Raw genomic sequence first — 24,406 nt, forward strand, 5'->3', positions numbered from 1 at the left:
CACTTGGCCCATAGCCTTGTATGCTATGGTGTTCCAAGTACTTATCTAAATGCTACTTAAATGTTGTGAGGGTTCCTGCCACTGCCACCCCCTCAGGCAGTGTGTTCCAGATTCCAACCACCCTCTGGATGAAAACATTTTTCCTCAACTCCCCTCTAAACCCTTACTCCCCTCTGTGCCCCTTCCTTAAATCTATGCGCCCTGGTTATTGACACCTCCACTAAGTATAAAGTTTCTTCCTATCTAACCTATTTATGCCCCTCATAATTTTGTAAACCTCTATCAGGTTCCCCCCTCAGCCTTCTCTGCTATAAGCAAAACAACCCCAGCCTATCCAGTCTCTATTCGTAGCTGAAAAGCTCCAGCCCAGGCAACATCCTGGTGAATCTCCTCTGCACCCTCTCCAGTGCAATCATATCCTTCCTATAGCGTGGCGACCAGAACTGCACACAGTACTCCAGCTGTGGCCTAACTAGCATTTTATACAGCTCCAACATAACCTCCCTGTTCTTATATTCTATGCCTCGGCTAATTAAGGCAAGTATACGATACTTAATATTCAGCAAATGTGGGGTCAGATGTGTTCTTACCAGATGTCTAATAATTAATAGTGATTATCCTCCTTGTTGGGTGGCTGCGGGAGGGAATAGGGAGGAATGTGGCTATGGAGGAGATAAGTGGAATAAGGGGGAAAACTCTCTGCTGGTTGGGGTCATACCTAGCACATACGAAGATGGTTGTGGTTGTTGGAAGTCAATCATCTCTGTTCCAGGACATCACTGCAGGAGTTCCTCAGGGTAGTGTCCTAAGCCCAACAATGCTTCATCAATTAACTTCCCGCCATCATAAGGTCAGAAGTGGGGATGTTCACTGCAGGGAGAGGCGGTGTCATAATGGTATTGTCACTTGACTGGTAACCTAGAGACCCAGAGTAATGCTTTGGGGACCCATGTTCAAATCACACCATGGCAGATGGTGGAATTTGAATTCAATAATAACCTGGAATTAAAAGTCTAATGATGACCATGAAACCATTGTCGATTGCCGTAAAAACCCACCTGTTCACTAATGTCCTTTAGGGAAGCAAATCTGCCGTCATTACCTGATCTGGCCCACATGTAACTCCAGACCCACAGCAATGTGGTTGACTCTTAAACGCTCTCTGAACATTGGGGATGGGCAATAAATGCTGGCCTAGCCAATGAGACCCACATCCCATGAACGAATAAAATAAAACAATATTCAACACCACACGCGATGACCCACACTGAAGTAATCCATATGCAGCAAGACCTGGATAATAGTCAGGCTTGGGCTGATAAGTGGCAAGTAACATTTATGTCACACACACTGCCAGGCAATGACCATCTCCAACAAGATTCTAACCATCTCCCCTTGACATTCAATGACATTGCCATCGCTGAATGCCCCACTATCAACATTGTTGGGGGTGGGGGGGTCAGTGGTGGGGGTCACCATTGATCGTAAACTGAACTGGACCAGCCATGTAAATACTGTGGCTACAAGAGCAGGCCAGAGGCTGAGAATTCTGTGGAGAGTAACTTATCTCCTGAATCTCCAAAGGCTGCCCACCATCTACAAGGCACAAGTCAGGAGTTTGATGGAATACTCTCCACTTGCCTAGATGAGTGCAGCTCCAACAACACTTGAAGCTCAACACCATTCAGGTTAAGCAACCTGCTTGATTGGCACCCCATCCACCATATTCAATATCAACTCCCTCAGCGCTGACTAACAGTGGCAGCTGTGTGTACCATCTACAAGATGCATTGCAGCAACTCACCACGGCTCCTTCGACAACATCTTCCAAACCCATGACCTCTACCACTACGAAGGACAAGGGCACCAGATGTATGGGAACACCACCACCTGGAAGACCCCCTCCAAGCCACACACCATCCTAACTTGGAAATATATCGCTGTTCCTTCACTGTCACTAGGTCAATATCCTGGAACTCCCTCCCTAACAGCACTGTGGGTGTACCTACACCACATGGACTGCAACGGTTCAAGAAGGCAGCTCACCACCACTTGACGGCAATTAGGGATGAGCAATTAGTGCTGGTCTAGCCAGTGATGCCCACATCCCACAAGTGAACAAAAAAATAGACAGTTGCTGTCCTCAGGTTGGCTGTGGGGTGTGGTGGGTGGAATTTCCATCCCCAGGGACCTTGATCCCACAATTCCCTTACCCCATGAAAGAATAAAAGAAAAATTCTGAGCTGTTTTCAAGATGACAGTAATGGTAGTTTGGAACCAAATCTATAGCAGAACCAGGCCAAACTGCAATACTGGGCTGTACTGCTGACAATAAACGAGGCAGCCGGCTCACTAATGGAATCGGGAAGGATAGAACGCTGGGTTTTGGAATGCTTCCCACTTAGCTGCAGATAACCCAACAAGCCAACACCCTCGTGATGAGGGCAGCTCCAGCTAGACAAGCAGTGGATAGCTACCCAGTACCATGTGCTTTGACAACCTGTGCATAATCTCTCCAGAGATAAAAGCAAAAAACTGCGGATGCTGGAAATCCAAAACAAAAACAGAAATATTTCTGTTTCTCTTTCCAGGTATTTCTGTTTCTGTTTTTGTTCATAATCTCTCCAGATTTGGTTTGGAGGGAGATGAGAACTAGGGATAGATTTTTGTATGTCATACATCAACAATGAAAAACGTTAAGCCGCTGCCATTAACTAACTATAAATCACTTCATTTGGTCTCTCAGGTTTACAGAAGGAAAAAGAAACCAGCTGTGGACCGATTGTGTGTGGGAATCCCCCCAGGAGAGGTGAGAGCCTGCATGTGTGCATAATCATGGTCATTTACAAATAGATAAGATCATTATATTTGACACAAAGCTCTGTCAACATTGGATGTCACATTTTCCTATCTAATGACGCTTGCCGGGAAGTGCATTTGTGGACACATCAAGTGAGGAAAAGATTGGGATCAGCTCCCCTCTGCTTCCATGGTAGATTAGCCTCCTGGTATTGTTTCACACATTGAGAATTGATGAAATATCAGATGACCCAATGCCTGTGGGTCCCATATGCAACAAAGAGTCAGCACCTTTAGCAGAGATAATGAGATTAACATAGATTAATGAAGCTGCTGTTCTCTGCCCTGCTCTGGTTAACCATATTCTATATGTTGGCAAGATTAATCACACCTGAAGTTTCTGTAAATATTCCATTGCAGTGTTTTGGACTTTTGGGGATCAACGGAGCAGGGAAAACATCCACCTTTAAGATGCTTACAGGTGACACTGAGGTCAGCAGCGGCGAAGCCTTCCTTGATGGATATAGGTACAAATTCCTTTATAAATGATATTTGGTGATTCCTGAAAATTAAACTGCTGATCTAGGGGTTTCTAAACCACAACCAGAGGGTGATATCCAGTCCAAAACCAGGGGAATTTATAACTATTATTTACTGGTTTGTCCTGTTTGAGGTTCATGGGCTTGGAGGTTTGGATAGGTCTGATTTTAGCACTGCTGTCTCATTGGTGGTAAGACCTATTAACATAAAAAGATTGGGATAAATGCAAATTAACGGCAATAGATTTAAATTTATATATCATCCCTGAGGCCCAGAGACCTATGAAGACAAAAACCTTGGATATGCCTCTACTAAATAATTAACTACACACAATTAGAACAAGGAAAGTCTATCTGACCCAGTAAATCTTTGATAGCTCAACCCTGCCTGTCTGCCACCTGTCCATATCTGCCTTAGGGCAATGGTGACGTAGTGGTAATGTCACTGGACCAATAATCTAGAGGCCCAGGCTAATGCTCTGGGGACACAGTTTCAAATCCCACCATGGTGAAAATTCATTTAATAACTGAATTTGAACATAAGAACTAGGAGCAGGAGTGGGCAATTCATCCCCTCGAGCCTGCCCCGCCATTCAATACAATCATGGCTGATCTCATTTCGGCCTCAACTCCAATTTCCTGCCCTCTGCCCAGAACCTTTCAACCCGTTACTAATTAAAATCTGTCTATCTCCTCAAATTTATTCAGCGTCCTGGCATCCACTGCAATCTGAGGTAGTGAATTCCACAGATTCACGACCCTTTGAGAAAAGTAATTCCTTCTCATCTCTGATTTAGATCTATGACCCCTTAGCCTAAAACTATGGCCTCTCATTCTAGAATGCCCCACAAGGGGAAACATCCACTCCACATCCACTTTGTCTATCCCCTTTAGCATCTTATATACCTCAATGAGATCTCCTCTTATCCTTCTATACTCTAGCGAGTATAGGCCTAAACTGCTCAATCTCTCCTCAAAAGACATGCCCTGCATCTCTGGAATCAATCTAGTGAACCTCCTCTGAACCGCCTCCAATGCAACTACATCCTTCCTCAAGTAAGGGGACCAAAACTGTGCACCATACTCCAGGTGCAGTCTCACCAATGCCTTGTACAGTTGCAACAACACTTCCCTATTTTTATACTCTATCCCTTTAGCAATAAATGCCAAAATTCCATTTGCCTTCCTTATTACCTGCTGTACCTGTATACTAGCTTTCAGCGATTCATGCACGAGGACACCCAGATCCCTCTGCACTGAAGCATTCTGAAGTTTCTCTCCATTTAAATAATAAGTCGCCTTTTTATTCTATGGACCAAAATGGATAACCTCACACTTATCCACGTTAAACTCCATCTGCCAAATTTTGGCCCATTCACCTAACCTGTCCATATCCATTTGTAAATTTCTCATTTCTTCATTGCAACTTACTTTCCCACCTATTTTGGTGTCATCTGCAAATTTAGCTATAGTACCTTCTATCCCTGAATCCAAGTCATTAATATAGATTGTAAATAGTTGGAGACCCAAGGACCGAACCCTGTGGCACCCCACTAGTTACCGCTTGCCATCCAGAAAAAGACCCATTTATCCCGACTCTCTGCTTTCTGTTGGTTAGCCAATCCTCTATTCAAGCTAATATATTACCCCTAACTCCATGTGATCTTATCTTGTGTATTAATCTTTTGTGCGGCACCTTATCAAAGGCCTTTTGGAAGTCCAGATATGCTACATCTACAGGATCCCCATTATCCACTTTGCTTGTCACATCTTCAAAGAACTTAAAATAGTCAAACACGATTTACTCTTCATAAAACCATGCTGACTCTCATGGATTGCATTTTGACTTTCCAAATGCCCCATTATTACTTCCTTAATAATGGATTCCAACAATTTCCCAACGACAGACGTTAAACTAATTGGTCTATAGCTTCCTACTTTCTCCCTCCCCCCCGCCCCTTTTTGAATATTAGCATTTTTCCGATCCACTGGAACCTTTTCAGAATCCAGGGAATTTTGGAATATTATAGCCAATGCATCCACTATCTCCGCTGCCACTTCCTTTAAGACCCTGGGATGTAGGCCATCAGGTCCTGGGGACTTGTCACCCTTTAATCCCAATAGTTTGCTCAGTACTTTTTCTCTAGTGATGGTGATTGTTCTAAGTTCTTTCTCTATACCCTCTGCACTACCTGTTACTATTGGGGTGGTACTAGTGTCCTCCACCGTGAAAACAAAGGTAAAATATTGATTAAGCTTCTCTGCTATTTCTGTGTTCCCCACTATTAACTCCCCAGTCTCATCCTCCAAGGGACCAACATTCACTTTAGATACTCTTTCCTTTTATATATTTGTAGAAGCTTTTGCTATCAGTTTTTATATTTTGCACTAGTTTTCTTTCATAATTTACCTTTGCTCGTTTTATTATTTAAGCTAGTCTCAATAATAGTAATCATGAAACAATCATCGATTTGTCGTAAAAACCCATCTGGCTCACAAACATCCTAGAGGGAAAGAAATCTGCCGTTCATACCTGGTCGGGCCTACTTGTGACTCCAGATCCACGGCAATGTATGTACATACAAGCACACGAATTAGGAGCAAGACTAGGCCACTCGGTCTGTTGAGTCTGCTCTGCCATTCAATAAGATCATGGCTGATCTGATTGTGACCTCAACTCCACATTTCCATCTATCCCGGATAATCTTTCACCCCTTTGCTTACCAAGAATCTATCCAGCTCTGCCTTAAAAAAATATTCAAAGACTCTGCTTCAACTGCCTTTTGAGGAAGAGAGTTCCAAAGAATCACGACCCTCTGAGAGAAAACAATTTCTCCTCGTCTGTCTTAAATGGGCAATGTCTTAATTTTAAACAATGACACCTGGTTCTAGATTCTCGCACAAGAGGAAACCTCCTCTCCACATCGACCCCATCGATCGGATACAAGCCTAGCCTGTCCAATCTTTCCTCATTAGGCAACCTGCCCATTCTAGGTATTAATCTAGTAAACCTTCTCTGAACTGCTTCCAATGCATTTACACCCTTCCTTAAATAAGGAGACTAGTACTGTACACAGTATTCTAGATGTGATCTCACCAATTCCCTTTACAATTGAAGCATAACCTCCCTACTTTTGTATTCAATTCCCCTCGCAATAAACAATAACATTCTATTAACTTTCCTAATTACTTGCTGTACCTGCATACAAACTTTTTGCGATTCATGCACTAGGACACCCAGATCTCTCTGCATCTCACAGCTCTGTAATCTCTCACCATTTGGATAATATGCTTCTTTTTTATTCTTCCAGCCAAAATGGACAATTTCACATTTTCCCACATTACACTCCATTTGCCAGATCTTTGCCAACTCACTTAACCTACCTATATCCCTTTGTAACCTCCTTATGTCCTCTTCACAACCTACTTTCCTACCTATCTTTGCATCATCAGCATATTTAGCAACCATACCTTCGGTCCCTTCATCCAAGTCATTTATATAAATTGTAAAAGATTGAGGCCCCAGCACTGATCCCTGTGGCACACCACTCATTACATCTTGCCAACCAGAAAATGACCCATTTATCCCTTATCTCTGTTTCCTGTTACCTAGCCAATCTTCTATCCATACCAATGATACTCCCTACACCATGAGCTTTTTTTTCCGCAATAACCTTTGCGGCATCTTATCAAATGCCTTCTGGAAATTAAGTACGGTGCATCCACCGGATCCCATTTATCCACAGCACATGTTACTTCTTCAAAGAACCCCAATAAATTGGTTAAACATGATTTCCCTCTCCCCTCTGCCTGACTACTGTGAATTTATCTAAGTGCTATAATGTCTTAAATAATAGCTTTCAACATTTGCCCTACGACAGATGTTAAGCTAACTGGCCTGTAGTTTCCTGTTTTGTCTACCTCCCATTTTGAATAAATGAGTTACATTTGCTATTTTCCAATCTAATGGAACTTTCCCTGAATCAAGGGAATTTTGAAAAATTAAAACCAACGCATCAACTATCTCACTAGCCATTCTTTTAAGACCCTAGGATGAAGTCCATCAGGACCCAGGGACTGGTGGTTGACTCTTAACTGCCTTCTGAAATGGCCTAGCATGCCACACAGCTCAAGGGCAATTAGGGATTGGCAAAAATGCTGACCTTGCCAGTGATACCCACACCCCATGAAAGAATATATAAAAATAAATCCTCCCCACCCCACATCACGTTACGCTTCTCAATAATATCCTACTCACCATCTCGCCATGTCCCTCAGTCATTTCTACCTATCTTCTCATTCCTAAATCTCTTCTACCCACCACTGGCTCATCATATCCCTCAATTTCCAACCCACCCATTACCATATTCTTCAATCCTCATCTACACACCATCTCACCATGTTCAGCAATCAGCCTCACTCCAGAAACACGTTTTGACAAGAGATTTACTCTTCAATGAAATTCATAATCATATCACAAAGGAGAAATATCCTGACATAATTGTCTTTTGATTTCATTTATATGGTTCATTTCAGTGTCAGTCCCCTGTAATGTATTACATTTTAGGTGACAAAGTTCCTCCTGACTTCCTTTCTTGATATTAATTGCTCATTTTGAATTTGTCTCTCCTGCAATTTTAAACCCTTCTTCGTAGTGAACAGTTTGCCTAGATCAGTTTTATTAGCTCCATCCAAAGTAAATTTTAGTTGGATCAGCTTAGAGACTCATCTTTAGATAAGTGACTCATCTTTAGCTAAAGGAGCATGACCAACTTCTGAGTCTTTCATCCTAATTGAGATTCCCATTACCGAGAATCGACATCGTGGTCTCCTCTTGAGGCCAGTAATATGATCAGGTAACCAGAACTACACAGAGTATTCACACTTACAAAGTGTCTGGAGGCCAGATCATCCCACCTCAGGTTGATGGTGTGAGGATGGTAAGGCGATGCAAGTAGATAAAATCAGGAATTATGTTACAATTTTTAAATGCTTATTTATTTTAATTCCCAAGTTTCTCTCCTCCCCTAGCATTCTGTCTAACATCCAGGACGCACACCAGAACATGGGATACTGCCCTCAGTTTGATGCCGTCAACAAATTGCTGACAGGGCGGGAACATGTGGCATTCTACTCGCGGCTGCGTGGCATTCCTGAGCATGAGGTTGCTAAGGTAGGTTGATTTTTTACAAAGTATGAGCTAAAGCCATGTGACCATCTTGTATTGCATAACAAAGAATGACTGACTGACTGAGGTCAACCACAGAGTAAAACTCCTTATACACTGCCATTGACCCTTCAATAATATCACTCTTTCAAGTCCTACATGTAAGAGGAGTGTGGAAGTAGAGGTTTGCCTTTACACTGGCCTTTCTGTATTTATTTATTTTTCCTTTCTCTTTTATCAATGTTACAATGGTTATTGCTCACCATTACTTTCTTTTCTGCCTCCTAAGATTTTCCTTACACATTCTTCTTCCTCCCTGTATCCTGTCTAGTTGAAATCCAGATTATTACCACCTCCTATCCTAAACCATTCCTTCCAAGCCCTGAAACCTATTACATTTCTTACCTCCTTCATTCTTCCCATCCTTAGTCAAATAGAAGGCTTTTGAAACACAAGCCTGATATCATTGGAAGAGACTGCTCCCTTCACCCGGTGCCCTGCACTTTGGTACTCGACCCCACATCTGATATTCTGCACTATGGGCCACACGTACACACTAATTAGGAAGAGTAGGCCATTCGGCCCCTCAAGCTTGCTCCGCTATTCAATAAAATCATGGCCGATCTGATTGTGGCCTCAACTCTACTTTCCTGTCTACCCCCTGTACCCTTTGGCTCCCTTGTCAGTCAAGAATCTATCTAACACAGCCTTAAAAATATTCAATGACTCTGCTTCCACTGCTCTCTGGGATAGAGAATTCCACAGGCTAACGACCCTCAAAATATTCTCTTCCTCTCTCTCTCAAATGGGAGACACCTTATTTTTAAATTGCCCCTTAATTGGTCCGGTGTCCTGCACTGTGAGACTGGTCCCTTCACCCGGTGTCCTGCACAGTGGGCTCAGATCCATGAGCTGGGCTTTCAAACAATGTCTTCACCACAGCTTGAAATGCTTTTTTTTGATGGAGTGAGAGTTTGCTTGCAGTTTCCCTCAAGACCTAGGATTGTTTTGTAGGTCACTGAATGGGCCGTGAAGAAGCTAGGACTCTCGCGCTATGCAGACAGACCTTCTGGGACGTACAGCGGTGGCAACAAACGGAAATTGTCGACTGCCATCGCACTGATTGGATGCCCACCAGTCATCTTCCTGGTTAGTGAGAAGTCATGTGATCCATGAGTAACAAAGGCAATGGCCAGGAATTTTCTCTGAGCTTCTCTCACTCCACCTTTCGCTAACATCAGCAGAAATCCATTTAGATGCATGAATAGGATTTCCGCTGCTCTGCATGGAAGTTATGGTGATGAGTCGGAGAAAGTCCAAGGAATTCCCAAGCAATTTATGAATGGAATGAGAAAGCTGCTAAGGGCTCCAAGTTTTAACAAAATATGATTACAAATGTTGCTGATGAGGATCAGTCATGTGGTACAGTTGGTACATGTCCAGGGGGCCACATAAGCCCAGGCATATTCCAGGCTCAATCCTTGTTCTGTTCAGAATTTACTGAATTTTAAGCCAGGTTGTCAACTGGGGTAATCCAAATTGCATTAGGGAGGGGAAAGAAAATCAGCCAGGGTTTCTGTTACTGATTGCTGTTGAGGACTGGAAGGCCAAGTGGCTGAGGAGAGGACCAGGCTCATTTGTGATTTCCTCATAGTTGGGCAGTCTGTTGCCACTCACTGCCCAGTCTCTCGAGCTGTAGGAGGATGCCACATGTCTACAGAGCTGTTCCCAGTGAGAATGACTAACTTCAAGACAAAATGGAGAAAAGATGGGGACAGTGATATTGTCACCAAAGGACTATTCATCATTCTTGTCTTCTTTGACAGGATGAACCTACTACGGGAATGGATCCCAAGGCCAGGAGGTTCCTCTGGAATTGCATCCTGAGTGTGATCAAAGAAGGACGATCAGTGGTACTCACCTCACACAGGTTGGTGTGCACTAACTGCGGTTTCCATTGGAGATGCATTCTTTGTGAAAATGTGTGTATTATCAGGTCTACGTGCAACCCACCCTAAAATGAAAGGCGCTTTGTCAGCTGTGTGCGTAGTTTGAGCAGCCCAATTACACTGACTGAAAATGATTGAGATTGAAATTGTATACCTGGAAATTAAGCCTTTACAATTTAGGTGTAACAAAATGCAAAATCCTCCACTATCTGATTCTCCTTACATTTTCTTTCGAGCAGTTTCATTCTGGTTAAGGTGAAGAATGATTATGCTGGAGAACGGAAAAGTTTCTGCTGTAGATTCACAGTGCTGGACTTTACACTCTCAACCGGCAGGTTTGAAGGTAGGGTGGGGGCACACAAAATGCAGCAGGTGGCCTTCCTACTGCCTACCTGCCCAGCCCCAACCTGTCTGAAATTTTACAAAAACGTGGGAGAGGAATCGGGTGGCCCACCCCCTGCCCTTTGGCCTATTGAGCCCCTTGTGGCCAATTAATGGTGGGGAGGCTGAACCCACGCAGGAAGCCTGGCAGCTTTAGCTATGTGAGCTGGTGTCGGGCAAGGGGGCAGTGGGGGGAAGAAACCTCCTGGGCCCATTGGAGGCACCATCCCCTCCCAACCTTTATTTCTCCACCTCAGCCTCCTGAATGTAGCCCCTCTCGCCGAGACACCCCACCCCCCCCGCCCAACACCGACCTGGTTCTTCGGTGTAGTGGGACTGCATGTAGCCTCAGCAGTTGCCATTGCTCCCAGCTGGTGCTACTGGGACCACAGAGCTGCCAGCCATCTGATTGGATGGCTGCCGACCTCCCGAGATGGAGCAGAAGTCTCTCCTTAAAGTAATTAACCCTGCCAGGTAAAGTACATAGTAAAGCTCCTTGTACACTGCCCCAACAAGCAGTCTCAGGTCAGATACTCGCTACAATAGGGAGATGGTAGATGCTGTCTGTGGAGATTAGCAGGCCAGGGTTAAATAATGCAGTGAATGACTTTTCTGGGATTTTACTTGAATACCTTTGAAGGTTGGGGAATATTTATACAGAACCTTCTTCTGGGAGATTAAGGTACAAGTTGCATTTCCTCTGTCACACCATATGAGCTGGCTTTGTGTAAATTAATGCATAAAATTACAAGACAAACTTGGGTCTGAATCTCAGACCCACAATATAAAACCCCATCCTGTGGCTTATCCCACATCAGTTAGGCTGCAGCAGGGGTGATAAAGCTCAGAATCACAGAATCTTTAGTGCAGACGGAGACCATTCGGCCCATTGAGTCTGCACCAGCTCTCTGAAAGAACATTCTACCTAGTCGCACTCCCCTGCGCTATCCCTGTAACCCTACACATTCATTCTTTTCAGATAGCAATCCAATTTCCTTTTGACTACCTCGACTGAACCTGCCTCCACCACCTTCTCAGAAAGTTCATTCCAGACTCCAACAAAACTTTTTTCCTCATCACTTTTATTCCTTCTGCCAATTATTTTTGAATCTGTGCCCTCTTGTTGATCTCCTGAGTGGGAACAATTTCTCATACTCTCAGGGTCTTGAACACTGAATAGTGAATAGCTATGTTTATAATATTATTATAATAGCTCCAGCCCAGAATGACCTGGAAGATCTGTTCACAACTGACTGGAATGCTTTTAATGCTGGAACAAAGTAATTCTCCCACCCCATCCTCCCCAAACTGAACATTACTCACCTGAGTGAAGTCCTGCCTATATGTTGAACGTCAAATGGCTAGCATTCTGTTGCACTTTGGTGTGGTCTGACTCTGCTTGGTTTCCAATTAGCAGCAATCAGGAAACCAAAATTTGAGGTTCTGATCAGATCCCCTTTCACCTTGCCCAACAATCCTTTCCCTGGCTCCCTCACTGCCCTAGCCCTGAATCCATGGGGAGAATTTTCTCCCCATCGGACGAGTGGTTGGACCGGAGCGCGGGCAAGCGGGCATACAGCCGATCGCTGCCTGCAATCGGCTGCGCGCCGCCATTTTACATGGGCGGGCTTTAATTGGCCCGCCCAGCGTGACTCGCGCCCGAAAGCGTTGTGCGCTCCTTGTGCGGGCAGGGAGAGTAGGTGGAGTTGGGGCCTGCGCTGTTTCGTGCGCATGTGCGTGAAGGAGCGCAGGAATCTCCCTGAGGCAAAGACCTGCCTCGGAGATTAGTTTGACTTTTAAAAATTTTAATAAAGACAAAAAATTTTTAAGACATGTCCCCTCATGTGATATTTTATTGAAAAATGTTATTAAACTTTAAAAAACCTTCATGAAACCTCATCCTGCCCGTGGATGAGGTTTCATGAAAAATGCGAAGGCCACCTGGGCTCTTTGCCTGCCCGCCATCCTTAAGGTTGGACAGGCAGCTCGGTTAAGTATTTTAATTGATATTTAAGTGGCCTTAATAGGCATTTGACAGTTTGGCAGGCGCACAGCCGACTCCGGTGCGTGCCCGCCAAACTGAATATCTGAATGACGCGAGGTGATGTCGGGACGCACGCCCAGCGTCACCGTGCGTCATTTTACGCGTTGGCGAGCAGAGCCCGCCCCCACTCGCCGACCCGAAGATTCTGCCCCATGTCGTCTTCTAGTTTTATATCTCCTCTCATGCCTTCTCTGAGCTCACATAACCCATGAGCTCCACCTTGTGCTGCATTTCCACCAAATTGCTGAACCGCCAACTTATCTCCCTGGCCTCCATTCTTGCTGACTTTGTTAATCCTTACCTACTGGCCACCTCTCTATCAAAACTGCTGCTCCCCAACCACTGTCTCATGTTGAAGCCACTTGCTCATAAACTCAACATCCTGTTTAACCCTGAGCTGAGTCTCACACCCTCTTCATCATAGAGACATGCTGAAATCCACCTCTGCAACATCACCCATCTCTTTCCCTCATCCCAACTGCTGCTGAAACCCTCATCCATGCTTCCAGACCCCACTAATCCTGTGATCTCCTGACTGGCTTCCTATCTTCTGCCCTAGATAACGTTCATCTCCTTCAGAATACTGCCAGTATGTGCCTCATGTCCAGTCCCATCACCCACCATCCCTGTCTGTGCCTGATTGATTCCTGGTTCCACAATGTCTTCCATCCTCATTTGAAATTACTTCATGGTTTTGCCCATCCCTATCTCTAACCTACTCTAGCTCTACAATCCATAAAGAACTCTGCATTCCACTGACTGGCCTCTTCTACCACTGCCTTTATACCACCAATGACCATGTCTCCAGTTGTCTAGGCCCTAAGTTCTGGAAATCCCTGTTTAAACTTCTGCCTCTTCACATCCCTCTTCCTTTTGGCCCAATTTAAAACCCTTTTTCACCAAGCTTTTAGTCAACCCTCCTAATATCTCCATCTTTGGCTTATTGCCTGATTAGACTCCTGTGAAGTGCCTTGGAATATTTTTCCCTGTTAAAGGTGACAATGCAAGTTACGTAGGCAGGACAGGGCGGGGCCTCAGCACACTGCAAAGCCTGGTGGGATGAGGTGATTCCAGTCAGGCAGAGGAGAGAGATTGAGTAAAGTGGGAAGTTGGAGAAAAATATTTTAAAAAGGAGAAAAAGAAACACAAAACTTTGGGTAGATTTTTTTTCAAAAAGGCATTGAATGTGGCAATCTGATCCATTCCAACCACATGACAGCGCAACCCAATCAGCAATGTTAGCTCATTATAAGCGCAAGATTTTTAATACAACAAGATAAATTTAGCCTGTTTTGGATGATTAACCAATACTTGCAGGTTTTTGAGTTTGTAAAAGGATGACAGTGTGTGATCTTTTTATTCCTCGAGATAGCATGGAGGAATGCGAAGCTCTGTGCACAAGGATGGCCATCATGGTGAATGGGCGATTCCGCTGTCTGGGCAGTGTGCAGCACCTAAAAAGCAGGTAACACCAAACTCTGCTTTCAAATCGAGCTATGATTCAAGCTACAATGCAAGCAAGTACCAGTTAACATTACACAAACAGAATATCAGGAGCTACATTAATATTCTCTTCCACAAGGATATGCAGTCTTTGGATAAGTCAAAGCTAATCCTTTCTAACTCATTGAATAGTGAATTCTTCTGTAAATCACTATCAGAAGCAGCCGCATGAGGCCCTTGTGTTACATCAGTGTGGTGAAATTGCCAGAGGTATCGAATAAACCAACCACTTTTAAAGCTTTATTAACCTTTGGACTGTCCCCTGTTGAGGGGAATATCAGTTTAACTGAGCTGTAAGTATTTATTTAAAGTTGTTGGCTAATGCACTGTGATACTGAAACAAACACTGCTATCTCCAGTAATAAAGTGATGCTCCTGGTATTTGAATCACTTGCTATAGCATCAGTGTTTGTTTCAGCGTCACTGTCCATTTGGTTATCTGGACTCCTTAATTGGATTAGTGCCATGCAATTCACTGCCAGCCACTCAGCATCTCCTGTACAATTAGAACAGTGAGATCAGGATAAATTGGTCTTTTAAATGATGTTGATGATGCTGACCCCTACATATCTAACCCACTTAATATTAGCTTGCCTGAATCGATAGCACTCTGTGCTCTTGAGTCAGAAGATCATGAGCTCCTATCACACTCCAGCATCAAATCTACGCTGACACTGCAGTGCAACACTGAGAGAATGCTGCATTGTGGATGAAGCAGACTTGAGGCCCCAATCTCATTCAGGTGGATGTTAAGCATTCCAGGGCACAATTCTGAGATCAAGCAGCTCTTCAGCATCCTGGTCAGTACCCCAAACTGGCCTTTTGTTACATTGCTATTTGTTGGACCATGCTGTGCACAAAATGGCTGCTTGCTTGGTCAATATAACAACAGTAACCACTTCAAAGTGATTTTTTACTGAGATGTTTTTGAAGGATACAAGGCAGTAAATAAATGCAAGTTATGTCCTCTTAAATGTTCTATTGATCTACTGTCCAGCCATGAACCTTTTCAATTTTTCTAAACTTTGTTTTCCTTTGGGGATATTTTCCTGCAGAATTTATTTTTCTCTGCTCATCTGACCTCATGCCTCTGTAACCAGGCAGATGAGTACACATGTCAGCCTTTCCCTCTGCTCCTGCCCTCCCCCACCACAGCTCTTACAAATAAATGTCAGGAACTGGCCAGGCATTACTTTTCCTACGACTTTATTACTTTTTTCAGATGTTGCAGCCTTTTCCCATCCCACTGGGCTGGGATTTAGAGCAGGACTGGAACCTGCAACCTGCCTGACCTCTGGCATGTGCTGTAGTGTGGCCTATTTGTTCTCTGCTTTCACATGTGAAACGTTCTATATATTTTTGCAGGGCATCGTATCAGGAGGGGTGGGAAGAGGGAGGAAGAATCAAAGCTGCAATAGAAGTCAAACTTAAAAATTATTTCCTCCTTTGTCTCTGTTTGGAAAGTTCCTGCTGTCAAACTAATGAATTGTTTTGTGGCTCTGTTTACATAAATTGTGGCCTAATCAATATTAGGAAGGTTTCTCTCTAGCCATTAATGACTTGAGTCTGACTCAGGTAGGTTTCTTCAAAACTACTTTACTATATACATGACGAGCTTCTAGGTAAATACATCTCTCTCATGTGCTGACCATTCCATCCTCTCAGCTGAGTCTCTAGCACATGACTGCTGATATCACTATACATCGTGATACACATTGCTGCCTCATTACCATGACTATTAACCCATTATGCTACACTTTGCCCCAGGTTTGGAGACGGTTACACCATCATCCTGAGGATGGATAGCTCCACGCCCGACTGGTCTACTGTCGAGGAGTTCATGGTGTCCACATTCCCAGGCTGTGTATTGAAAGAAAAGCACCACAGCATGCTGCAGTACCAGATACCAACTGGGTGCTGCTCCCTGGCCAAAATCTTCAGTGCCCTCACGACCAATAAAGAAAAGCTGAAGATAGAAGACTATTCAGTGTCTCAAACCACATTAGATCAAGTAAGAGTTAATTTACCAGATATACCAGGGCAACATTGTACTGCAGCTCCAAGACCAGGGCAGGCACATTGCTGACTGACACACCTGGGCATATGGCTAGCTCCCATGTTGATCTCTAGCCCAGGAAAGGCAAGCCCTGGATGTGTATACAAATTTATGATCACCAGTGCCCACGTATCAGTTCAACTTCTATCAAGTTTCAACTCTTGATAAACATTTTTAAAGATTTGATGTGTTCATTCAAATAGTTCCCAGGACTGAATTGTTAGGTCATTTTAATGTTTGTACTAATTCCAATTATATGGCAGTGGGTACGTAGTCCTGGAGACTTTCTGGAGACACCTGTCGGATTGGTTGGTCAATGGAAATTACCTTATGAAATGTATCTCTGATCCCCAGCCTGTCCACCAACTGCTGCTGATAGCTGCTGAGAGGTCAGGAGCTGTTCTCAAGGTATTCCCCTCCCCATCATTGCTTTGTGCCCCTCCATTCCACCCCCCCACCAAGTTGCTCTGCTCTCCTCTCCTCTCCTCCCCAGCCATTTCCACCACCTCCCACCCCTCCCGTTCTTCCCCTTTTTTCCCCACTCCACCCCCGGCACCCCCCCACCTACATCCAGGCCTCATTCTCCACTAAACTCTGGGTCAGAGCTGTTCTCAAGGTATTCCCTTCACGATCACTACTTTGTGCCGCTCAATTTTCCCTCCCCACCCCCTTCCAAATTTGTTCTGCTTTCCTCCCTGACTGTTCCCACCACCTTCCTTCCACCCCTACCCTTCTTCACCCTGTCCCCCCCACCAACACCACCACCTTATTCAGGCTATTCTAAGCCCCATTCTCCACGAATCTCAGACCCCCTGCTATTCAGAAGCCCATTGGCCTCGAGTTCCAGCAAGGGTGATTCTCCCACAATTGGCCTTGTTTCAGTTTAAGATAGAAAACTATTCTAACAACGTGGCTCACAGGATGGGAGAGATGTTAGACTCTTTTCTATAGGGTGAATGTTTTGAACAGGAGATGGATGGGTGCAGCAGCTTATTTTCTGCCTTTTCCCATTGTCATGACATCAAGCGGAATCACCATAATACTGTGGTGCAGTTGGAGTGGCGGAGGTGTGGGGGACCTCAAGTTTGTTGCTGTACTCCCCAGCTCTGCCTGCACTATGGCAAGTGGAAATAAGATTTAGCTCACAGGACAATGGTGACATTGTTGGCTTAATGAGCAATGTGTTATATTTAATATCTGTAGAGGCAGTTTCATTTACAATTGGTGTCTCATGGCTTGGATGGTAAAAGCTGTGAATAACTGAGCTACATAGGTCAGGAAGATCCCTGCTCCTCATCTCCAGTTTGATCTGACTGGTTAGCTGCTGAAAGGTTGGGTGAGGGTGGGGATGCTACAGTTGGCCTCGTGCTTTGCTCTGGACAAGGGAGGGAAAAATCACCTAGTGGTCCTGATCGCTGACCAATGATCCTTGTAAGAAAATGCACAGGTGGACATATGGTGAGGACAGTGTCAGGCTTGGCGGCGATTAATCCTGATACTCCTCCCATGGTTAAATATCCTGATGTTCATTGTCCAAGTTCACAAGTGAGGAATGGCTCCTTGTATGAGGTAAGAGAATTATCTGTGTTGTTAGACCCTTGTCCTAGCAGGGGTAAGCATTTCAGGAAAGCAGGAGAATTAAAACCCAAGAAAATAATTAATTATTTATAATAGAATATGCATTTAAACATACTTCTAGTTATTGGACCTAGATGTTTCATTTCCTGCAGTTATAACTCTTTCCTTTTTCTTATTCAGGTATTCGTCAATTTTGCCAAGGACCAAAGTGAAGATGACTATTTGAAGGACATTTTCACACACGGACCGCAATATAAAGACACCGTAAAGCACATCACAAACTTTTTAGCAGATGAAAACATGAGGGAGAGTTCAGTATGATCCGGGTATGAGTGAAACCACTTCCCATCTGAAATGCAAATAGAAGATTCCAAATGCAGTAAGTTGAGGGTTGTGCCAGGACTGAAGTATCTGTCACTGGACTGTTAATGGCAAACTCCTCAACTACAAACCTACCTTCCCCTTTGCCCCATTTCAAGTTACCTTTAATTAACTTCAGACAGAAAAAAAACTCTTATTCCTAACCTTGTACCTTTCCTGGATTTGTATGAACAACGGTTCAAGTGTACAAACTGATTTATTTATACTTTCTTTCTACCTTTTAGGTACTTTTGGGGTTTTGTTTTAGCTCTTGCAGCTGAAGTTTATCTGGCACTTTTGTCCTGGAGTTTTCTGAAACAGAAAAGATATGAATAATATCATGACAATACATTGCAGTTAGCCTCCACTTATCCCACCTTAATGATCCTGTACTGTCGGAATGACCGTGTTTTGCTTATTTGATGACAAGAGGTGGCATGCTGCTTGGCGTGGAGAGAGAGGGAGGAATCCAGGGGCCTAAAGGCTTTTATGTGCAGTGGATAAGGTGTGGGCTAAGGAAACTAAGAAAGGATTATTTGGCCCCAATACACTGGTCCATCGGATGGCTGGAGGCATCTGACAGATACTGTCAGTTCCTTAATCCGAGCTGCTATAAACTGAATTAAGGGTGTCAGCCTTATCTACATGGGCCCCTCACTATTCTTCACACCCCTGTCCCAAAATCAGAATGATGTTCAGTTCTGTGTGTATCTAATTTTCATGCGTTCAGTGTAAACTAACCAGGGCAGTTCCTACACTAAACAGAACTCAACCACAGCACTCTCATCTGAGTCAGAACGCTGTGCGTTCACATCCCAATCCAGGTACACAGGCTTACAGCTCTTGCTGTTCTGAAATAAATTATTCTAATTTTTTTTTAAAGCAATAAACAAGTTAATTCTATCTGTTTAAATTAACAAAGCACTTTTTAAAAAAACAAAAATTGCTGTTTACAGTTCGAGTCTGATACATAATTGCAGTGGTCAAGCACTGCTTCTGACAGCCAGGCAGTGTCTATACATATGGTGTTTAAAATCACTGTGTCTTGTACCAGTTCTGGCAATTTTGCCGGGTGCACACGTTTCACTCAGAGTTCAGATGTTGATTTGAACTCTGGGTTCTACCTACAGGACCTGAGTTTATTTCTGTTTAAAATAATTGCAGGAGTATTCCCAGCATGCATTTCTACAACACTGAGCTTCTTCGAATCAATGAACTTGGTGTCATTGTGTCAGGGCAGCCCTGAGCACAGGCAGAAAGTGCCCACCTCTCTCCCATTGACTAATTCCACTGAATGAATGTTCTTCTCACACAAGTCATGTTGACATCTTATTTAACAGCTGGGCAGAGTGGATCTCCATTTAAGGGAGTCTCTCTCTAATGCATTACTCAAGGTGAAATTTTTTTTTTTTTTTTTTTATCAACAGTCACAGATTGCAACTCTTTCGAGTACGATCACAGTTCTTGGTTTCCGGGAGTGGGACGTGAACCCACAACCCTCTGATTCAGAGGCGAGGGTGCTATGAACTGAGCCACAGCTGACACCTTACTCAAGGTGAAATGTCAAACAGATCCTTGCCCAGCATCCACTTCAAAGCCCAATGCTGACTGCAAGGCCACACATGACTCTTTTAGATATGTGCATTAAACTGAGAATGATCAAATAGAACATCTGGTTATTGTTGACAAAAAGTTGTATTGTTTATTTTTACTGTCAGCCTTAACCTGGGTTTGAAAGATAAATGGAAGTTTCAGTGAGTCACATCAGTATTGAGGAATTTGCACTTCTGTTACAAATCAATGCAAATATGTGAGTCTGACTGTGGGCAATGGACCATCCATCTCTATGCCTTACACCCAGAGGTATAAAAATGAAAGAAAAATTTGCATTTTTGTAGCGCTTTTCATGACCTCAGGATGTCCCAAAGTGCTTTACAATCAATCAAGTACTTTTGAAGTGTAGTTACTGTTGTAATGTAGGAAACCCAGCAGCCAATTTGTGCAAAGCAAGCTCCCACAAACAGTAATGTGATGATGACCAGATATTGTGTTTTAAGTGTTGGTAGAGGTTGGCTGGGACTCTGGGAGAACTCCCTGTTCTTCTTCACAGTAGTGCCATGGAATCTTTTATGTCCACCTTAGAGGCCAGATGGGGCCTATGTTTAACATATCATCAGAAAAATAGCATTTCCAGCAAGGCAGCTCTCCTGGAGCACTGCACTGAAGCGTCAGTTTGGATTAAATGCTGAAGTCTCTGGAATGGGACATGAACTCAAATTTCTGACTCAGCAACAAGAGTGATATCAGAATGAGCCACACTTGACATCAGTGTACTTAGGAGAAAGGACTTGAGAGCGATTGACATTCATTGGTGCATATGACCTCACTATAATATTACCCTTGGGCAATAGCTTCACCCAAAGATGCATAGCACAAAACATGTCCTTTATAAGGCCACAAGAAAGCAACTTGTATATTTAATGAGTTTTTAGTTGTTAATAGGGTGGAATCCTTTGTACCTGAGCATCCAAGATTACTGGCCCCAATGGTGCCGCCTCAATTTTGTTAATACAACAGAGGCTGGTGCATTCAGTTTAATGGCTACTTTGCTGTGAAGATTTGGTGCAACTGGCTAGAAGTTTCAAAGATGTCACAGTTAATATTATCAGGGGATTTTTTTTTTTACTCCCCCACCCCCACCACCTGCCCTGGCAACCACCACAAATGGTGCATACAATTAAAGGAGAGCAATTGAAATACGGGCAGTAATTTACCCACTGTCTTCTCACAAGACTGGAATGTAAAATATATAGACAAAGGACATTAGCCAGAAGATAACAAGGTACTGTTTTAAACATGCAGATCATGGCCTGATTATATCCTGGGCCCATCTGTAATTTTAGCCTGATGCAAGTAGTGACTTTCCCACTAGGTCACACCTGTCAAGACCTGCATCGAGGACCGGAAGAGGCTCTGAGGTAAGTTAAGTTGTTAGTTTGCTTGCAAGGGCAGGAGTGCTCCACAAGGAAACCATGGGCTTTCCCTGTCCAGAACTCACCAAACTTGCCCCCACCCTCCTGGCTCCCCCCTCCACTATGATCTCCTCTTGACTCCCTAAACAAGATCAAATGGTGAGGGCTACTCCTGAAGACCCTGTTGCCCAATACCCAAAGTCCCATGCTTACCTGCTGAGCAGGCATTGAGCTTAGCCATGAGGCTGACAGCTGCCTTTCAGTGAAGCCCAACTATTAACATCGCACCAATGATGGAGTCAGGTCCATCGCCCACCTCAGACCCTCTCACCCTGACAACAATTTTGTTCAAGTTAAAATTGAACCCTGTACAGCAGTGAAATTTGTGCATGAACCAGAGGCTGCATGCTTTTCATCTTCCTGCATCTATAGTTGTCAGCTGCTAATCCACATGTCTCTGGGTCTCCATTCATAGTATCTAGGACATGTCGACAGGGCTGGAGTTAGTGCAGTTCCCTCACAGATTCATTACCTTGCTGTCCACCTGCTGTGAAAACACGATTGGGACAGAGGATTATTTCAGCGTCCACAGAGCCAGTGAAAGAACCCCACTAAAATAGAACTATTGCGCTTGTAGATTTTTTTTCCTTCCCTACAAGGAAGGGCCTCCCTCCACTTGGCAACTGCCCACACTTGATGACTAAGATCAGAGACTCAGTACGTGGGAAGCTCAGGTGCCGACTCGGGTTCCATCAGTCGAAGAGCGGGGTTCCTGCCTCTCGAAGCAGGTATTGATTATTGTCTTTGGCAAAAAGTCAGAAATACTGGGTGCTTAGTTTGCAAAATGAATCCCACCTGGTGATTGTTCAGTTTTGGTCAGCATTGGTCAGTTTTTTGGCTCTCCACCCCATAGGTAAGTAGCCAATTAGAATGCACAAGGGGAATTGAGTGTGAGTATGTGAAAATTCAGTTAATCATAGCTTTCCCGTGAAGGGTCAGAGTGGGGGTTTCAATCTTAAGTTGGACAGTTCTTTGTAGCATGGATGGTGGAAAACCTGCAGATAAACCAACACTTGAAAACAAGATGATAATGTTTGAAATGTTGCATACTTTGCTATTTTGCTTCATTACTTTGCACTTCTGTGTTTGAGATGGACTGTAATAAGCTAGAAAATAAGCAGAGAACAAAAAGCCATGTGTATATTGAGAGTAAAATCACTATTAACTAACAGATTGTGAGCAGGGCACTGAAAAGAGTCGCAACACTGGAATTGTTGGTAAATCCAGATATAATTCAGCTCTTTCTGTTCTCTCTCTGAAGGGGAGGGAAAGTCTAGAGAAAGGATACTTTTTGTTCAAAATACTGTAGCTGTGACAGGAGATGTCCTCACCAGAGTATTTTTATTTTAAGTGGTCGCTTTTCTTACTCGCATGCAAACACAATACCCAATGAAAATGTATTTTGTGGATCTGGAGCTCCTGGGATTGCTCTGATGTCTGGCCAAAGAAGCATTTCCTATGAAGCCGCTCAGGGATGGTCCTTGCCACCAGTAACACTGGAGTCACCCAGCAGGGAAGGTTGGTCAACTCAATGCTAACGCTAACCAAAATTCTTGTCCACCTGTTTCTCCATTAAAATGGGGAAAATCTTTTGAGCAGAATCTACTCCCATGAGAGACTTTGCTTCCTCTTCACTTGCACAAGTTTTTAGGAACACAAGTAGCACTTAATTTTGATACGTTTCATTGTTATTTCTGGAGTTTAGGGCTGAGGAGTATTTTTTGGGACAGTCTAGAAAGGACCCTGTCTCTCCATCGAGCCTGTGCTGTACTTGGTACTAAAGGGGACGAATCTGCCATTCCCAATACTATCATCGATCAACATGAAAACAGCTCTGAGCAAGATGCCAGGTTCTAGCCTAGTCTCTGCTGAGCTAACTGATTTTAGCTGGGGTGACAGGAGGGGCTACAATTGACATCAGGAACACCACAATAGGGAAAAGATGGGGTGGTGGGGAATTAGCTGAGATTCCTGCTCCCGACAGCTATCCAATGATCCCTGATGGAACAAGCACATATGTGGTTGTCAGGTGAGGGATATATTGAACACCCTCAGTCAGAGGCCCTGAGGCAACTCAACTTCTGAGCCTGGATCCACTAACTCAAATAGTGACTGGGAATTGGACTTGGAGCATTCTAAATCCAGCAGTTATAACGTGGTGATGCTGATATGGAGTTGCTGTAGATCTATTCTAGATACAGCTCCTGAAAAACTCATTCCAGTTGTCATTTTATGGGTGAGATATGGATATTTCTGGATACACATTGCATAAAGTAAAGTATGTGTATATTTGAGCTGAATTATAACTCTCTTGAGCTGCTCTTAGTGTTGCTGCTGTTCATGATCCCACTGATTATTGTATTGGACAATGGTCAAGATTTTGACATGAAAATAAAGGCATACGCTGAGACTACTTTGCCTCCATAATCTTCATTAATGGCTTGCTCCCATTGTGTTTAAGAGTGAAATTACTGCCTGCTGTGTAGTCTGTGTTCCACAAATGGAGTGTTATTTTGTCAACAATTTACACTTACTGCAGAACAAATGGTAGAAATCTGGACACTGACTGGGAGCAAAGCAAATGTTTGCATTTCCATTCTCAACCTGGTGCAACTGGATAAGGTCTCTGCCATTTTGGGTTCAGACCGGGAAATCTGGTTGTCCAAAGGTTTTACTTTGTTCTCTCCTTCTCGCCTTCCATCAGGATGGATCTTACCTAATTGCAAGTTCCGTGTCACACCCAGCAAGATATGTTTTGGGCAACTATTTTCCAATGTTACAATACATGGCAGAGAAGGTGACACAGTCAGTGAATCACACTCATACTTGCTCAATCTCGTGTACACATTCTAGTAATCAAACACTGTCACTCTCTCACCAACATACACACACACACACAATTACTGAACCTCATATTCACTGACTCATGCAGACACATGCTCGCTCCATTTCTTGCACTACATTTACACATACTATCTCACCCACTCAGTCTTGTGCA

General features: G+C 43.8%; 1 protein-coding gene across 1 annotated transcript in view; it reads left to right on the forward strand.

The window, feature by feature from the left end:
* The window catches only part of LOC144688799 (phospholipid-transporting ATPase ABCA1-like), a 132,275-nt gene extending 108,461 nt beyond the window's left edge, over positions 1 to 23,814 (forward strand). Inside the window, exons 37-45 of the mRNA XM_078555751.1 lie at positions 2,747 to 2,809; positions 3,220 to 3,326; positions 8,370 to 8,511; positions 9,520 to 9,654; positions 10,332 to 10,435; positions 14,252 to 14,344; positions 16,150 to 16,393; positions 18,197 to 19,770; positions 19,932 to 23,814. Coding sequence (XP_078411877.1) covers positions 2,747 to 2,809; positions 3,220 to 3,326; positions 8,370 to 8,511; positions 9,520 to 9,654; positions 10,332 to 10,435; positions 14,252 to 14,344; positions 16,150 to 16,393; positions 18,197 to 18,337 — 1,029 coding nt within the window. The 3' untranslated portion in view covers positions 18,338 to 19,770; positions 19,932 to 23,814. The remainder of the gene's footprint in view (positions 1 to 2,746; positions 2,810 to 3,219; positions 3,327 to 8,369; positions 8,512 to 9,519; positions 9,655 to 10,331; positions 10,436 to 14,251; positions 14,345 to 16,149; positions 16,394 to 18,196; positions 19,771 to 19,931) is intronic.
* Positions 23,815 to 24,406: the final 592 nt, after the last annotated feature.

Source organism: Cetorhinus maximus, chromosome 13 (genome assembly GCF_964194155.1).
Source record: "Cetorhinus maximus chromosome 13, sCetMax3.hap1.1, whole genome shotgun sequence".
NCBI lineage: Eukaryota > Metazoa > Chordata > Chondrichthyes > Lamniformes > Cetorhinidae > Cetorhinus > Cetorhinus maximus.